General features: G+C 37.1%; 1 protein-coding gene across 4 annotated transcripts in view; it reads left to right on the top strand.

The window, feature by feature from the left end:
* The window catches only part of LOC113051986 (A-kinase anchor protein 13-like), a 63,042-nt gene that overhangs the window by 5,389 nt on the left and 41,357 nt on the right, over positions 1-16,296 (top strand). For all 4 annotated transcript variants that reach the window (XM_026216201.1, XM_026216199.1, XM_026216198.1 and 1 more), the window contains exons 2-7: positions 4,073-4,116; positions 7,426-7,582; positions 10,051-10,338; positions 12,117-12,300; positions 13,051-13,240; positions 14,380-16,123. In XM_026216201.1, coding sequence (XP_026071986.1) covers positions 4,084-4,116; positions 7,426-7,582; positions 10,051-10,338; positions 12,117-12,300; positions 13,051-13,240; positions 14,380-16,123 — 2,596 coding nt within the window. In that variant the 5' untranslated portion in view covers positions 4,073-4,083. The remainder of the gene's footprint in view (positions 1-4,072; positions 4,117-7,425; positions 7,583-10,050; positions 10,339-12,116; positions 12,301-13,050; positions 13,241-14,379; positions 16,124-16,296) is intronic.

Below are 16,296 nucleotides of genomic sequence, written 5' to 3'. Positions count from 1 at the left end.
GCTTATATATCATCTTACAGCACAGGTGTATTGTAATGAAATCTTAGACAGCTTAAAGGCACTTTCACTGGTCATTATTGCATTCAGGTTCAGCCAGGTGTTTCGGTCCTTCACAGAAGAAATCATCATCTGTCATTTACTAATAATTGCATAAATTATTCATATTCATACGCATTGAAGGTCTTCTCACAAAAAAATTATGCCTTACTCTCAAAACATTCATACACATGTATTTGTTCTTGAACTAGTTCTAATGTTAATAAATTGAGTATTGAGAGACTGTGTAACAATGCAGAGTTACTAATTTGCATGAAATCATACAGGTGCTGGTCATATAATTAGAATATCATCAAAAAGTTGATTTATTTCACTAATTCCATTCAAAAAGTGAAACTTGTATGTTATATTAATTCATTACACACAGACTGATATATTTCAAATTATTGTTTCTTTTAATTTTGATGATTAGAACAGACAAATATGGAAAATCCCAAATTCAGTATCTCCGAAAATTAGAATATTGTGAAAAGGTTCAATATTAAAGACGGCTAGTGCCACACTCTAATCAGCTAATTATCTCAAAACACCTACAAAGGCCTTTAAATGGTCTCTCAGTCCAGTTCTGTAGGCTACACAATCATGGGGAAGACTGCGGACTTGAGAGTTGTCCAAAAGACGACAATTGAAACCTTGCACAAGGAGGGCAAGACCCAAAAGGCCATTGCAAAAGAGACTGGCTGTTCACAGAGCTCTGTGTCCAAACACATTCATAGAGAGGCGAAGGGAAGGAAAAGATGTGGTAGAAAAAAGTGTACAAGCAATAGGGATAACCGCACCCTGGAGAGGATTGTGAAACAAAACCCATAAAAAAATGTGGGGGAGATTCACAAAGAGTGGACTGCAGCTGGAGTCAGTGCTTCAAGAACCACTACGCACAGACATATACAAGACATGGTTTCAGCTCTCGCATTCCTGGTGTCAAGCCACTCTTGAACAACAGACAGCGTCAGAAGCGTCTTGGACTGGACTGCTGCTGAGTGGCGCTTTAAACTAAATACATTGCGTTAAAGCAACTGAACAACATTCATTAGGAAAACATTGTCTCAATAATGCAAAATGATAGTTAAAGGCAGTTCATCTTTGAATTCAGTGATGTCATCTCTGTTCAGTTTAAATAGTGTCTGTGCATTTATTTGCAATCAAGTCAACGATATCGCTGTAGATGAAGTGATCCCAACTAAGCAAGCCAGAGGCGACAGCGGCAAGGAACCGAAACTCCATCGGTGACAGAATGGAGAAAAAAACCTTGGGAAAAACTAGGCTCAGTCGGGGGGCCAGTTCTCCTCTGACCAGACGAAACCAGTAGTTCAATTCCAGGCTGCAGCAAAGTCAGATTGTGCAGAAGAATCATCTGTTTCCTGTGGTCTTGTCCTGGTGCTCCTCTGAGACAAGGTCTTTACAGGGGATCTGTATCTGGGGCTCTAGTTGTCCTGGTCTCCGCTGTCTTTCAGGGGTGTAGAGGTCCTTTCTAGGTGCTGATCCACCATCTGGTCTGGATACGTACTGGATCTGGGCGACTGCAGTGACCCTCTGATCTGGATACAGACTGGATCTGGTGGCCACGGTGACCTCGGAATAAGAGAGAAACAGACAAATATTAGCATAGATGCCATTCTTCTAATGATGTAGCAAGTACATCGGGTGTTATGGGAAGTGTCCCGGTTCCGGTTTACCTAATTAATGCAGCCTAAAAATCCTTTAACAGATTTGGATATTAGAAGCATATTAGTGTGTTATGTGTGAGCCAGGTTAAAGAGATGGGTCTTTAATCTAGATTTATACTGCAAGAGTGTGTCTGCCTCCCGAACAATGTTAGGTAGGTTATTCCAGAGTTTAGGCGCCAAATAGGAAAAGGATCTGCCTCCTGCAGTTGATTTTGATATTCTAGGTATTATCAAATTGCCTGCGTTTTGAGAATGCAGCGGACGTCGAGCTCATTCAAATACTGAGGTGCTAAACTCTTGCTGCTGCATTTTGAACTAGCTGTAGTTTGTTTACTAAGCGTGCAGAACAACCACCCAATAAAGCATTACAATAATCTAACCTTGAGGTCATAAATGCATGGATTAACATTTCTGCATTTGACATTGAGAGGTCCAGTGTAAAGTTTTCTGAGTCAGTGATGGTTTGGGGTGCCATGTCATCTGCTGGTGTTGGTCCACTGTGTTTTCTGAGGTCCTAGGTCATTGCAGCCGTATACAAGGAAGTTTTAGAGCACTTCATGCTTCCTGCTGCTGACCAACTTTGAGATGCAGATTTCATTTTCCAACAGTACTTGGCACCAGCACACAGTGCCAAAGCTACCAGTACCTGGTTTAAGGACCATGGTATCCCTGTTCTTAATTGGCCAGCAAACTCAGCTGACCTTAACCCCATAGAAAATCTTTGGGGTATTGCGAAGAGGAAGATGCAATATGCCAGACCCAAGAATGCAGAAAAGCTGAAGGCCACTATCAGAGCATCCTGGGCTCTCATAACACCTGAGCAGTGCCACAGACAGATCGAGTCCATGCCACGCTGCATTGCTGCAGTAATTCAAGCAAAAGGAGCCCCAACTAAGTATAGAGTGCTGTATATGCTCATTACATTTTACATTACATTTTTTCATTTAGCTGATGCTTTTATCCAAAGCAACTTACAATTTCTATATATGTCAGAGGTCGCATGCCTCTGGAGCAACTAGGGGTTAAGTGTCTTGATCAGGGGCACATTGGTGTCTCACAGTGGATTTGAACCCGAGTCTCTCACACCAAAGGCATGTGTCTTATTCAATGCGTCAACACCACCCCTATGCTCATACTTTTCATGTTCATATTTTGCTCTTAAGTAATATTCTAATTTTCACATTTCTAATTTTCTGAGATACTGAATTTGGGATTTTCTTTAGTTGTCAGTTATAATCATCAAAATTAAAAGAAATAAACATTTGAAATATAGTGTGTGTAATGAATGAATATAATATACAAGTTTCACTTTTTGAATGGAATTAGTGAAATAAATCAACTTTTTGATGATATTTTAATTATATGACCAGCACCTGTATATACAATTTTTTATACTTATATATAGGCTAACTACTAATAAACCAATTGTACGTTAGTAATATGCATGCAAGTTAATGCCGAGAATTGGTCTTTAAAATAAAGTGTTAAAAGCAGCTATAGAGAGAAAAGAAGTCACATGGAAATGTGTGAATGTGTGTTTTCTGTAAACAAAACTTCACTCCCAAGTAAAACTGAAAACACTATTTTGCCTCCCACATAAATGCTGATATGTTTTCTTCTTGAAAGCAAGATGATGCTAAAAACAAAGTAATTTGCATTGCAAAACCAGATATAAAAGGTAAAATTTGTAGGTTGTGTGAGGAGGGAAGGTAGAGCAACCTGAGTACAAGAGAAGAGGATTAGGATGGGTATTATTAGAGCTGTCTGTTTATCCTTTCACCTTTCACCTTAAATATAGCAGCGCTGTTTTAACCAATGAAAGAGTGGCTGGCTGATGGATTGCATGTCAGATTGGTTGTTTAAGAATTTTTGTTCTATGAGGGTAAACAGCATAAAAACATCCCCCTCATTTCGTTCCCCTTGAGGCCGCGTCAGTTGCACCCCTCCAAGAATGGCCCTGCCTGTCTCTTTCTTTTGATTATTGCTTTGAAATATGACCAGGACATCATCTTGACATGTTTCTTGAGATCGCTTTTCTGGTAATTACAGGCCTGTGAGTCAGCATTGTATTTTAGCATGTCTTGCACTCACCGAGACTGAAGGTGTGAGTCACACTTGTGAATATCTTTTAGGCCTGAAGTGCCATTTATCAAACAGCTGTTATATTGTCAGTAGAGGTACTAATTTGAATTCATTCCACATTTGTTCAGGGTATTTTCATGCTCAAACTTATTTTAAATCATAAACCTCTTTTTATAATTAGGCTGCAAACGGCATCAGTATTCTGGTTGATTTGATGATGTACGGCTTTGTTTGCACTGATGTCATACTGCTTTTTTTCTTTTCAGTGTCCAGAGTCATGAAACTTAGTCCTTGTCAAGCCCCATTATATGTAAGTATACTTCATGCTTAGTTTGCATTCCTCTTTATTTGCTCAGTTAAATCTATTTCAGATGGAGATGCAGTTTTGTTTCATGCAAACACAATTAGACATTAGCATGTGTGTGAGGAATTTCAAACGAGGCTAAGTGTTAGGTAGCTGCAATTTCAGCAAATGTGATCATACTAGAAAGTTTAATTGTTGTCCATTGACTGCGCCAGTGGATGACCAATCAACCAGGTCAATATATAGGCCGATATTTGGGATTTTTAGGGGATCAAGTCTGTAGCGCATAAACCTGATTGTTATTGTTAGAATGGCCAAGGATCAGCATTCTCTAAGTAAAACTGATCGGGCAGAGCAAAATTTAAGCTGTAGAGACTTGAAACTTGGAGGGATAGTAGAGCTCACACATCTACAATGTCACCAAGGCTCTCTCATATATTCTCACATACACTAGATCTTCATCTCATATATAAACGATTAGGGATTATTGTGATTTTTAAACATATTTCCGATACATTCTCGATATACATTACAAGTATTTTCCATACATTGATTTATTTGTGGCATTTGACTTTGTTGAATAAACATTAAAACTGCACGTTTCAAAATCAAAACACGTCGCGGGTGTTTTATATGAATGTATATCTGAAGGTATCCGTCTATCTTCAGAAAAGTTTGGCATTTTCATTTAATCTGATATAGAATCCGCCATAAGCAGAGCTGCTTTGATTACAGGCGTTACTGGAGAAACAAACCGCTAGTTCTTCCGCTTGTGTATTTTAATCAAAAACTGGTCAGTTTTTGATTAAAATACACAAAAGCCAGTTTGGCCTATTAAATACCAAATGAACATTTTGTCTATGCATACTTTCCTTCTTTCTTGTTTGTTGCTTAAAGAGAAAAAAATTGGTATCGGAATCGGCCAGTTTGCTTGTAAAAACAAAAACGGATAACAATATTTTTACCATTTAAAATATTTTTTTATTTTCAAATGTAGTTTATTCCTGAGATCAAAGCTGAAGTTTCAGCATCATTACTCCAGTCTCTAGTGTCACATAATCCAGAAATCATTCCAATATACTGATTTGCTGATTACCAATATTTAAAAGAGTTGAGTACATTTTATTCAGGATTCTTTGAATATAAAGATCCAAAGATTAGCATTTATCTGAAATATAAAGCTTTTGTAAAATTATACACTAATCCATTCAAAAGCTTTGAGTCCATATGATTTCTTTTTTTCTTTCTTTTTTTATTTTTTAAAGAAATTATATAATTTTTTATTTAGCAAGGATGCTCAAAATTTGATTGATCAAAAGTAACGATAAAGACATTTATAATGTTACAATTTCCATTTCAGATAAATGCTGTTCTTCTTAACTTTCTAATCATCAAAGAAACCGGAAAAAAATATTCTCCGCTGTTTTCAACATAATAAAATAATTATTTCTGAAGGATTGTGTGACTGGAGTTATGATGCAAAAAATATAGCTTTGAAATCACATAAATAAATTAAATTTTAAATCATTTGTAAATATAAAACAGTTATTTTTTTTTTTTTTGATAAAATAAATACAGGCTTGGTGAGCAGAAGATAATTAAAAAATATATTTTGTTCAAAAACTTTTCACTGGTAGTGTATATAGTTTGTTAAAGATATTAATATTAATTAGGTGAGTCTGAGATGATTATTTGACAGTGATTTCACATTTATTTTTTGTATAAAGCCTAAATAAAAAAAAAGCTGAACATAAACTTATTTTCGCTGCTTTTTTTCTAAAATATTATATAAATTTAAATGAGGTTTCATAGACTTGGCAAATACATTTTTGATAAGTTTGTATGCACAGCACAGACATCTGTTGTGGGCATTCTTGGTTTTTACTAGGCTTTAAAAAAAATTAATATTGATATCAGAATTATATCGTAACGACCAAAATTAATTAAATTAAAATAAATATATCGTGATATAAATTTTGGCCATATCGTCCAGCCCTACTCAATTCAATATATGTTTCCTGAAAACAAGACTTCTCTTACTTTTCTTCTCAAAATTTCTATTGATATGGTTATTGTGTTTTTCTTTTGAATTCCTTGCTTGATCATGCTGAGTCAGGATGTTCAAGATGCTCAAACAAATACAGCAAACAGATCAACTAACACATGTCTGTCTTATAGTTGTCTGTGCTCAAGAAGCTGAATTAGAAAGAAAAGTATTTCACCACATACATTATCTGCAATAATATAATCAGATCCTATTCCAAAAAAAAGTCTATCTTCACCAGTCTACTCAAAGTCTGCTATCCTTTCAGTCGTCTTCAACACAGATCTTGAAGCATCAATCAAATTCTCATTCAGGATAGCAGTGACCCCTGATTGAATGCTTCCTAGGGAATACGGCTAATCTAGACCCGAAGGGGAATATGACTGTATGGATGTATGAGTGGTATAATGTTTCTATCACAAGAAGCTCATCCAACGTACGAAGTACAGTCAACAAAGAGAAGGGATTTTCCCTCCACTGCTTTGAAATCTGATGAGGGTTCAAAGAGACTTATCTTTGTGTTAACATCTGTAATCAACTGCTGGAATGATATTAGATTATCCAAAGGGCTGGGATAAATGGATACAATGGTGATAAGTGATAGAGGATGGATTAGGTCGGTTTTGAGCACAGAAGTATGTGTGACACTCCTTTTTGTGTCTATATCCCCAAAGACGTCTTTCCTCTCCTGAAATAATTTAGATAACTTAGATTTCCTAAATTCTGCAATGGTGGTTCCATCGGCCTCTGAGCGGGTTGTTTGAATATGAATTATATTGTTGTAGTTTTTTCCCCCCCTGTGTGTTCATTCGTGAAAGTGTGACAGCAGGAGAGAAGCTTCTCATCTAGAACATCATGGGCGTGTGCTGTTAAATTCACATTGCTATCTGTGCTAATCTGTGCAGACCGACACGAGTGTGATATCCTGTTGTAACCACAACTTCAGTTTTGGCTCTTTTGAGTTCAAGGGTTAAACATGTATGAAAGGTTCCATTTAGAAGCAAGGATAGTAAGTTTTTGCAAACCATTCACATTCATCTAGTGCTTGCGTCTAATAAATAATGTAGAACTGTATTCTTTGTGTTTTCAAATGGTAGTTTAGTGATCAAGTTTGCTGAAAGTGCAGAATATGAACACATCATTTAATCAAAAGGTTTTGGGACAGGTGGAGGCTTGGATCATTTTGAGATTTTGTTTGTGATTTTGCCCTAAAATCCTTATTCATAAACACATAACTTGGTGTTTGATGCTTCTCTCTTTTCCTGTATCAGGGCGAGTGTGTTCTAACAGTTCAGCTGTGTGATGAGGCGCTCGGTGAAGGAGAACAGGGGGAGGTGCAGTTCTTCCTGTTGTTCACTGGCTCTGCTCAGAGACATCTTACCAGCACACTGAAGGTCAACCATGCCACCCTTCAGGCTGTGTGTCCAGGTGAGCATAAAATTGGGCCTTTAGATCTGTGATGTTATAGCTAACTACATCCCAACTGTGACCTCTCAGCCTTTTTTCTGCTGGAAAAAAAGTTTTTTGTTACACACATCTCCCAAAACTGGGTTTATGTCATTCCAAACCCGTTAAATCTTCGTTCGTCTTCGGGAGAATTTGAGATGTTTAGGATTAAAACCTAGAGGTTTGAGAGTTGAGACTGTCCCATAGGCTGCCATGTAAGTTACATTGTCAAGGTCCAGAAAAATATGAAAAGCATCGTCAGAATAGTTCATCTGCCATTAGTGGTTCAACCGTAACGTTATGAAGTGAAGAAAACAAAAATAACGACTTCATTCGTTATTTTTGCATTCTTCGCTTACAAACAGTAGTCTTGTCGCTTCATAACGTCACGGTTGAACCACTGATGGCAGGTGGACTATTCTGATGATGCTTTTAATACTTTTCTGTATTAAACAGTTTTGTTGCGGAATGTCCCTTTTAAACATTTACTAAAAGCGATGTCATGCTTAATTGTTTACCTGCATGTCATGTGACATTGAGCAACATCAGAGAGCCGTTAACATGCTAATGTGTTGTTAAGTTAAAATTATCAGGACATGAAATATTGTAGGTCAAATAGGTTAAGCTGGCAAAAAAAAAAAAAGTTTGTTGTAAAATTGTGATTTGGTGCTCTTGGTAGTAAATAGCACTACAAAGATTAAAAATAAACTGCATGTAAAAATAAGAAATGAAAGAAATTTGCATTCTCCATAGTTTACTAATTTTGCTCATGCACATATACATAATCTGTGTTTTAAGATGTATTTTCTAGTCAAAAATAGTGTTATATGAATCAACCCTCATGTAAGTCCTCACTGCGGACAGATAAAGGTGGCAGCACTTGGTCCTGTCAACACACATGTGTGCTTGGTGATCCTATTAACGACTCGGGTGGATTGAGTCACACTGAACACGGTGTAGCTCAGTCCCATAGAGAGAGTTCAGTGGAGAAACTGATTGTGGTATATTTTTTAGGTATATCTATACAGCATTGGTCTTTTCTTATCTCATCGTTTGAATGATATGTGTGTTTATTTAGGGCTGTTTGGTCACTGAAGCGAACCTGTTCTCTATGGAGATGTTCGGTCAGCTTGAATGAATGGCGATGCTTGTTTCAGTCATTATGTTCAGTGTCAGATGCCTCAGCAGTCAGTGAAGGGGATGATCCGCTGATGGAGGGAGATTACAGGGAGAGGCTGTGTTTGCTTCTTGTTTGTATATAGAGTTAGCATTGAAGTCAATGGGAAAATTGACCTTCTATTTAAATATACTAGGAAAATTTGTTGCAGTTTTTCTTACTCTCGGGCCATCCAAGATGTGGAAGAGTTTGTTTCTTCATCAGAAATGTAGCATTATATCACTTGCTCACCAAAGGATCCTCTGCAGTGAATGGGTCCTGTCAGAGAGTCCAAATAGCTAAAAAAAAAAAACATCACCGTAATTCACACTACTCCATCAATTGGAGTATGAAAAGCTGTTTGGCCAAAATACATGTTCATAATCCATAATAATACTTCCCTGAAAAAGTAAAAAAAATCCACTAAAATATTTGTTTAGAGCCATTTTGACTGTTCTTGCTTATTTTGCAGCAGTATGAGGACTCATATTTTATCCAGCAGCAATGTTAAAAAATGCCTTAATGAGGGATTTGTTTCTTATAAACATTCAGTTTTTTCACAAGATGATAACTGATGAACTGGAGGGGATTTTTGTGATGTTTTTATCAGCTGTTTATACTATAATTCTGACGGCACCCATTCACTGCAGAGGATCCACTGGTGAGCAGGTGATGTAACGATACATACAATTATCCAAATCTTTCAAGACGAAGAAACAAATTCATCAACATCTTGGATGTCAGTGATTATTATAACAACAACAGCAACAAAAATGTAAATGTAATAATTTTCAGTACCGGGTCAGGGACAAATTATAGTAAACCAGTAACATTAAAGCATCACTTTCTGGATAAAATTTGGGGTCCTACTCTGTATTATTTCTTATTTAAGATTAAGATGATCTGAAATATGTAACATTATGGAGTAATGATGTTTCTAAAACCGGTGTCCTGTTCTTGCATGACTGTTATAAAGTGTGTTATTGGGACATTGCAGAATTTTTTTTTCTTTTTTTCCTGGAAATAGAAATTACATAATTTTTTTTTGACTTTTTACAGTTTTGTTCACGTGGCTGATGGGTTAAAAAGTCATGTGCATTACAAAAGCAGTAAATTTGAATGCTATTTGTGTAACTAACTATAGAGAGTTGTACTATGCACATAACATAATGCTTTTACAGTAAATATAAGTTTGTCCTTTTTTTCCCTGGAGGTTGACCTATTTCATTTGATTTCAACATTATTTATTGTACTGGATGTGTTTGACTGTCATGAACCTTTCCTCTCTGTACAGCTCATAACTGCTGTGAGCGGGTGCTGGTCACCCTGTGCTCAATGGGACCAGATGGTACCATTCATACTCTGGCTACCGAGCGCATGCACTTCGTACAGGACCTGGCCTTCGACATGGCCCAGTTCCTGGTGAGCACGGTGGGGCAGACAAACCTACTAGAAGAGGCTCTGCTACTGGACGAGCATCAGATCCCACTGCAGGAGTGTGAAAAGCTGGACCAGAATCTGTCCCTGGCCCTCAAACATATCACGCTGCCCCCTGGCTGGAGCCTCTTGAGCAATAACAAACGTGAGTGCGGCTTGGTGGTGGCTAGTGCTTAGATCTGGGCTGGTAATCAAAAGGTTCAAGTAATCGTCCGTTACACCATGTGTGACTGTAATTGTCTTCTATATTTGTTCTTTAAGGCAAGACATCCCAGGTGAAAACTTCCCCAGTTAATTATTATCTGTTAAGAATTGCAAACTTGTTTTTGGAAAAAAGTTTTCTGTTTAACTATGGAAATTATCTAATTAAATATAAACGAATTTACATACATTTCTATAACAGAAATCTGAGCATTGGATAAAGCCACGTTCAATATTCTTGCTTCATTTTGTTTTATTAGAGTCAAAGGTTTTTACAGAGAGGGTTTTAGACTAAATGTTCTAATAATGTTTTAATTTAATTAGTTGTGACTATTAATCACAAGAACTTAAACCAGCATAATTTTGTAGCTTAAATGATCATGACAAGGAAAAGTGCATGTTGAGGTCTGATGGCTGTTTATTTCATATAAAATGGAAAAATGGCAACTCTTTACATCTGTTCCGGTTTTGAATGTGGTCCATTTGATTTCAGAAGTTAAGTACATCTACTTTAATGTTTTATTTTAAAGTTTTCTGTTTGGCTTAATGGTTGAGATGTTTCAGATCTGTTTACATCATCCAATAGGACTTTGTCATATATTTATTATCAAACTGGAGGATTGTCTCAGCAGAAGTTAAGATGCGTTGATCCTTTAGGGGGCGTTATAGCATTAGTAGATCATCAAGATCACACTTGATTGATTGATTTCTAACGTTCCATAATGTTATTTTATTCCATAAAATAAATCAAATAAAAAATAAAATTTACAGCCAAATTTAATTTAAAATGTTATCTTTTAGAAATTAAAAATACAAACTGCACAATTTTGGAGGGTTAATAATACTTTTGTGGAAATCTCTTTTCAATTTTTTTTCATTCTTTTTTTTTTGTATATCATTACAAATTTAGAAGAGAATGTACTTGATTTTATTCTACAGCACATATCTGCAGCCAAATAAACGTCCCTAAATGAGGTCACGTGACCGTTGACGGGTCAGTTACAATGTGATGTTAATTACAGGTGGCAAATCTGTTTAATAAATTGACATAATTTTTGGCTTTGTTCTTCTCTGCTGAATCACAGTACTATGTCCTTGTCCTAACAAACTTTTGTAATGGATTATTATGCTTGAAAATTGTGCTTGTGCTCTTTTATTTAATTTTTTTTTTAAACAAATAGCACATGATATTTTGTTATGCAATGCAAAAACATTCTTCATATAGAAATATACTGTATATGCACTACCATTCAAAACTGTCGGGTCAGTAAAGATTTTATTTAAAAAAGAAATTAATACTTTTATGAAGGATGCATTAAAATGATTAATAATGACAGTAAAGATATTTATAATGTTACAAAAGATTTCCATTTTAAATAAACGCTCTTCTTAACTTTCTGTTCATCAAAGAATCCTGAAAAATGTAGCAGTTTCCACAAAAATATTAAGCAGGACATATGTCTAAAATATATCAAAAAAGTCATTTTTAAATTGTAATAATATTTCAAGATATTCCTGTTTCTTACTGTATTGTTGATCAAATAAATCTAGCTAATAGGAGGATAAATACTTAAAAAAAACATGATAAACATAGTTTCTATGATTCATGTCCTAGACTATTTTCTATTTGCAATTAAATAAAATGCTAGTACTTGTAAATTAGGCCAAAAGACTAGGCCAGACAGACATTGGTTTACATCCCTCTGTTTTACTCCCTTTCAGGACGGGAACCTCAAGAGACCCTCCTTCACTTTGCAGCCCGCCGCGGGCTCCTCAGAGTGGCCAGTTTTCTCCTCAAGCAGCCAGGGGCCCGAGAGGCCCTCAACCTGTGTAACAAACAGGGCGCCACACCGGTGGTCATCGCCCAGAGTCGAGGATATGCAGCTCTGGTGGAGCTCTTCAGCCTGTGAGTGATGCACTTACTGTGCATACACAGCATCGTATTTAAACAAACACAGCATAAATCTGTCATGATGGAGAGGCAGGAAGTCAGTTGTCACTCTATGGGCCACCAGTCTGCTTTTAAATATAGATCATTATCTTTGCATTAGGTTAAATAGTCCAAAACACAAGTAAACCGTTTATGAAGCTTAACATGTTTTTTTTTTTTCTGCTATGGTTTGTTGACAATAAAGCTGTCTGATACTTACAGTTTTTTAAGTTCACCAACTATTGTAATTTTTAAAGATTTTTTAAGCTTTTTTATTCCCACACAAGAAACATCAGAGAAATAGGAAGTTTCCATTAGCTCTCCGTGGAATCTCATTGTTGAGACATTTAAATGTTCTGATCGCTTATTGTTCTTTCATCTGCTGCGTGCTGCTTCAGAAAACAGTGACAGTTGCTTTCCTGTTACAAAAATCACTCCACCCCACATTAGTCAACACTCTAGGCCCAGATTTGATCCATTACCTCTTATTATTAATGCTCTCGAGCTGACGGACGAATAGAAAATATGCATGGAGCTGCATAATTACTCCATTTGTATATTTCGATCATTCCCCACTGCCTCTTGAGCAAATAAATCAAAGCCGTACATCCATAAGAACTGTAATTATGTAGAGTGTCTTGATGACAGCAGGGTGTTATTTTGTTGAAAGTTGAAATGGAACAGTTTGAGCATATCCTGTTCATGTGATGGCTTGTTTTGATTTAGGGAGGATTTGGATACAGATGTTAAGACGCTCAGACAGGACTCCTCCTCGAGCAGTTGTGTGGTACAGCACCACCCCTCTCTGAACACCTACACCCTGTCTTTGGGCACCGAGCCGGGCGGCACACCACCCAACATACAGGCCGACATCCTGGAACTGCACAGACTGATGCTTTGCCATTTTCAAGGGAAGGTGAGTCAGGACAGTTTGCGGAGATGTGTTGGTGAAACTCCCTTTTCTAGATGTTCAACTTGGTCTGTTTCTGTCTGTCTGTTTGGTTTTGTACTTTTTTTTTTTTTTTTTGAGTGTGATTTAGTTATTCAGCACGACAAGGACAGCATGTGTTAATGAGAATAATAATAATAATAATAATAATATAACTTTAGTTTCAACCATGTGGTTGAATCTGTAATATCAATTCATTTAAAATGATATATAATTTGCTAAAAAGTTGAGATGACAGAATAGAAAGTGGTTATTCTTTTCAACATTCATATATTTTAAAGAAAATAAAACAACAACAGCAAAAATATAAATATGCATTATACATTTCATTTCAATAAATGTGACACTTAAGTAGAATTCATTTTCTTTGGTTTTTTATGGTTTTATAATTATACCTGTAACCTATTAATATGTAATGTTGATGACAAGCTAATTTTCAACATGCAAATAAGCTGTAATTGGGATGAGAAATAATGTTTTTATTTTCCAGTTTATTCAGTAATCCGTTATCTGTGGCACACGATACTTTAGAAATAATTTGACTATCCTGATTTGCCGCTTAAGAAACATTTCTTATTAATTCTACTTGATAATATTAAATAGTATATAATATAATATGTACTATTTAATATATATATATATTATAATATGTTTTTGCTTAATATTTTAGTAGAAGCCATAAAGCTGTTTTGTCATCATTCTTGGATGATTAAAGAAATTCATACTCTTGTAACTTTATAAATGTCTTTTACTGTCACTTTTGATAAATTTAATGTGGCCTTGCTGAATAAAAGTATTAGTTCCTTTAAAATATACTACTGAGTTTTGAACTGTAGTTTATGTGATACTATAATATATTGTAATAAGTTATTTTATATATTTAACATAATAAGTGTTGCAAGTCGCTTTGGATATCAGAAATGTCTTCTAATTGAATACATACTATTATGCGGTCTACAAAAGTGAAGAAATATCCCTCAGATTGCAACCTCCACCATAACTTTTCTCCAACAGCTGTAGATCTGCAATTCATTGCAGTTGCATAACTGTAGAATTAGAGAATTGCATGAAGGAGAGAAAACCCTAAGCTGTTGTTCTGTGTTCAGGGAGGAGTTGCCTTTCAGCAGAGCTCAGACTCTCCGATCATTGCCCAAGAATGTGATGACGACCTGGAGACCAGGGATTGCTGTTGTGAAGAGGCACCTCATGACTCCCTTGATACAAGAGAACGAGAGTTCACTTCTTTTAACACAGAAGAAAACAAAGGACGTAATGACCGGCTGGATCCCTCACAAAACAGGGAGGGTGACGGAGCTCCCTCGCTCAGCTGTGAAACTGCCCCGGCTCTCCTACACAATGGAAATAGCGAAGATCACCGGGCGTGTGCTTGTGAAAACAGTGAGAATGATTGCAGAGAGCAAGAGGAGCGTTCAACTGCTGGTGTAGTTAGTACCGGTGACGTTGGAGATAGTTGTGATGGTTTGCAGAGTGGTTCTGAGGGCATAGTCAACAGAACCTCTTCCTGCGGAGAACAGAAAGAGGAAGCTGATAAGGCAGATGACTTAATCTGTGAAGCACTGGGGGAAAATCAGGAAAAAGGACACAACTCTGTAGAGGAGAACGTTTCGGAGGAGAAAGAGCTATCTGAACGTAGCCCCACCGTTGAGGAAGGAGATATGGGAATCACTCAGTCTTTGGACACGCCAGAAAGCTCAGATGTTGGATCTTCTTCTCTAGGCACTGAGACTGATGCTGAGGAAGAGGATGGATGCGGAGATCTCACAGAATCAGAGGAGGTGCGAGAAGAAAGCAAGGAAGCACCGGATGTGAATCCTGATGGAGATACACCTCTAGATAGCTCACACCAAATTTTGGTGGAAAATGAAATGCATGCTTGTCGAAGCGTTTGTGAAACAACTGGTGACCTAGGAACCCTTAAACTGGTGGGAGACAATTGTGAGAAGATCTCGTGTGGTGTGGAAGGTAGACGAGATCTTGAACCTCCAGGAACCTTTGATGAAGAAGAAGAAGAAGAGGCTGATGAGGAGTTTCAGGAGAGTCTAGAAATGCCGTACATGGAAACAGATGGAGACCAACAGAACAAAGAACTTAGTGATACACCCTCAAGGATTTCAGTTGCTGAAGATGAGAGCGTTTTACACCTGCGTGAATTAATTCAAGAGCTGCTGCCTGTAGAACAACCAATTCTTTCAACTGAAGACGTAGTGGTGGAAGGAAGTGAACTTAGTTCTTCCAGCGTCTTACAAACTGAGCTCAATCCAGAACCTGGATCCTCCGCAGCAACTAGTGAGGACACCTTAGAACCTGGAGATCTAGAGGTTCCTTTAGGTTCTGGCTGCGAGGTGACGGAGAACGTTCAAGGGAACCAGAACAACAAACCCGTTTGTGAATTTCTTGATTCAGCTATTCCTACAGATATGGAGAAAGTGAGTCTCCGAGATGACTCTTCTCAGGATCCCAGACAGGATATGACCTCAAACAATGAGGTCATGCAGGACACAGCAGAAATAGACCTTTTAGAAGAGGATGCGGGTGTTGTTTTTGTAAACACAGACGAATCTGGAGATCAGTGTGTCTTTAAGTCAAATGAGTTTAAAATCAATGAGGAAAGCCTGGCAGTCAATGCAGAAGATCTGTTTGGTGCTTCAGTCCTCAGTGACCATGTAGATGGTGCCATACATGTCCCAAATGCTCTGGATGAGGATGGTATTGTAGTTCCTTCTGTATGTCCTGAACAAGCCCAAGCAAACTTAGATCCTGTGTCTCAAGAAACAGAAGCTGCAGTGCAGGAGGCTGTGCAGCAAATGGGTGAAGAAGACCTACTGAAAGGTGAGCGGAACAGTAGAACTTTAAAATATCGATGATGTACCATGCTTTCTGGAAAAAAAAACAAAAATTGCATTTTTAAAGTACCCCTATTATGCAATTTTTAAGGCTTCTAATGTTCTTTTGGGCATCTCCTACAGTAGGTTTACATGCATGCAAGGTCAAAAAATACTTTA

The sequence above is a fragment of the Carassius auratus genome, chromosome 32 (assembly GCF_003368295.1).
Source record: "Carassius auratus strain Wakin chromosome 32, ASM336829v1, whole genome shotgun sequence".
NCBI classification, from domain to species: Eukaryota; Metazoa; Chordata; class Actinopteri; order Cypriniformes; family Cyprinidae; genus Carassius; species Carassius auratus.
The sequence above is the reverse complement of the archived record's forward strand: the minus strand, read 5'-3'. Positions and strand labels throughout refer to the sequence as shown.